We start from the raw sequence: 2,195 nt of genomic DNA, 5'->3' as shown, positions 1-2,195 counted from the left end.
AGTCACCTGTGACTCATAGCAATCTTATATCCTATAGATTAGGGAGGCGGTACAGAGAGACGGGCGCTCTAGTGGCCTAATGGTAAGAAACTGCATTGCAATCCCAAAGGCATGTGGTTCTAATCTACTGGTTGCTTAACTACTCCATGGGAGAAGGATAGGCAATCTCCTCCTGTGTGATTAACTGCGTCTGAAAACCCACCAGAGGGTCAGCTATGGGTTGGCTCCGATTCAATGACAAACAAAAAGAATTATATATCTATAAAATCATAAATAAGCATAGTAAGTTGCCTTTTTTAATCTAAAAAAGAAATTTAAACAATAAGAAAACCAGAGTAGGTCTATAATAAATGGTAATAATTGGTAAAGACATTTCAAAAAAACCCCAAAATCCAGCATATTTCTCTTCTCAAACCCTTGGAAAATGTTCCACATCTATGAAAAGTACCGAGTTTTTTGCTTATTTGCACTCTGTTCTTTTTCAGGCAAATGTCCACAGCCCTGTCGAAATGGTGGTAAATGCATTGGTAAAAGCAAGTGTAAGTGCTCCAAAGGTTACCAAGGAGACCTCTGTTCAAAGCGTAAGTAGCCTGTACACATAATCAATCTCGGTTACGGAATAATTAGATTCAAAAGTAGTCTCTCATTACATAACTTCTGTGCCTGCTACATGTTGCCTTGCACCATAGTCGCCTTCATTCGTAAGACACAAGTGCTGACTTCGTGTGAAATGTGTGTGAAGAAAACCTACACACCAAATTGAACTTTTTAACTTTTAGACATTTCCTTAAGGAAAAGAAATTTCTCTTGTCCACCTATTTGAAAATTCTTCTAGCATCTTTTGTGAATGTGAAGCACCGCAGCTGGTTTAAGATCAATTAGACCTTTCCCACAAAGGTCTGAATGTGACTGATAGCTGGAGATTAATTTAGGAAAAGAAAATCAGGGGGTGAAGCCAAAACTAACATATTCTAAAGAACCGCAGGATTAGCAGCTATGCAATTCTGGTGAAAATGGAGCTCACAAAACCATTCCTTCCCTTTCTTTGACTCTAGCTGTCTGTGAGCCTGGCTGCGGTACACACGGAACCTGTCAGGAGCCCAACAAATGCCAGTGTCAGGAAGGCTGGCATGGGAGATACTGTAATAAAAGTGAGTAGAAGCAGGTCTAAGGAGTCATCTTTTTCATGTACGCTTCCTTGACACCAAAGCTTAGTTCCCATCAGTTGTCATCCCTTCTGTTTCACCTAAGAGAGACCCCTTGTCAAAGTAGAATTGTGCTCAATTGCATTTTTAGTAACTGACTCTTCAAAAGTAGATCTCCAGGTCTTTTTTCCAAGATGGACTCAAATTTCCAACCTTTCCATTAGCGGCCAAGCTCATTAATTCTTTCAACTACCAGGGATTCCCAGAGGTTAATCCCAACCAAGCCTACAACTGTCAAGTCTATTCCAATTCACAGTGACCTTGCATTGGGTTTCCAAGGCTGTAAATATTTATGGAAGGAGGCTTGTCATCATCCTCCTGAGAAGTGACTGCTGGGTTAGAATCTTTGACCTTTTGGTTGATTACCCAAAATTACACACTAGGGCCCCCTAAAGATTGACACACGACCCATAATTCTGCCTGACCTTCCATTACATTAAAAATAACTTCTTTTCTTCTTCCTTTGTATCCCCAACTTTCAAAATGTGAAGAACCTAGGTTTAGAGTAAAAAGACCAATTTATCATTGCAAAATACTATCACCAATATTTTTTCAGGTTAAACTAGAAGCTCATATTTATTTGGTTATACAGAATATTAATAATTAAGAAAATAAGTAAAATTGAAATTTAAATTAAATGTAAAACCAGTATCTACTTGTCTCTGATTTTTATCATTCAAGATTTACACGCTAGCATAGAAAACATAAAGAACTTTGCTTTTTAAAGTCTTTATGTTGTATTTTGTGACTGTGTGGATCACAAGCTGTGGGTGACTCTGAGAAGAATGGGAATCCCAGAACATTTGATCGTGCTAATGCGAAACCACAGTTTGTTATGATCTACACAGTCAAATGCCTTTGCATAGTCAATGAAACACAGATAGACATTCCTCTGGTATCCCAAAGAAAGGTGACCCAACAGAATGTGGAAACTACAGAACAATCTCACTGATTTCACATGCAAGCAAGATTTTACTGAAGATTATCCAA

General features: G+C 38.4%; 1 protein-coding gene across 1 annotated transcript in view; it reads left to right on the top strand.

Moving 5' to 3' along the window:
• The window catches only part of WIF1 (WNT inhibitory factor 1), a 120,523-nt gene that overhangs the window by 109,388 nt on the left and 8,940 nt on the right, over nucleotides 1-2,195 (top strand). Inside the window, exons 8-9 of the mRNA XM_006886060.1 lie at nucleotides 486-581; nucleotides 1,056-1,151. Of these exons, the coding sequence (XP_006886122.1) occupies nucleotides 486-581; nucleotides 1,056-1,151 (192 nt within the window). The remainder of the gene's footprint in view (nucleotides 1-485; nucleotides 582-1,055; nucleotides 1,152-2,195) is intronic.

Source organism: Elephantulus edwardii, unplaced genomic scaffold, assembly GCF_000299155.1.
Source record: "Elephantulus edwardii isolate Elephantulus edwardi_28Jun2011 unplaced genomic scaffold, EleEdw1.0 scaffold00047, whole genome shotgun sequence".
Classification (NCBI taxonomy): Eukaryota; Metazoa; Chordata; class Mammalia; order Macroscelidea; family Macroscelididae; genus Elephantulus; species Elephantulus edwardii.
The sequence above is the reverse complement of the archived record's forward strand: the minus strand, read 5'-3'. Positions and strand labels throughout refer to the sequence as shown.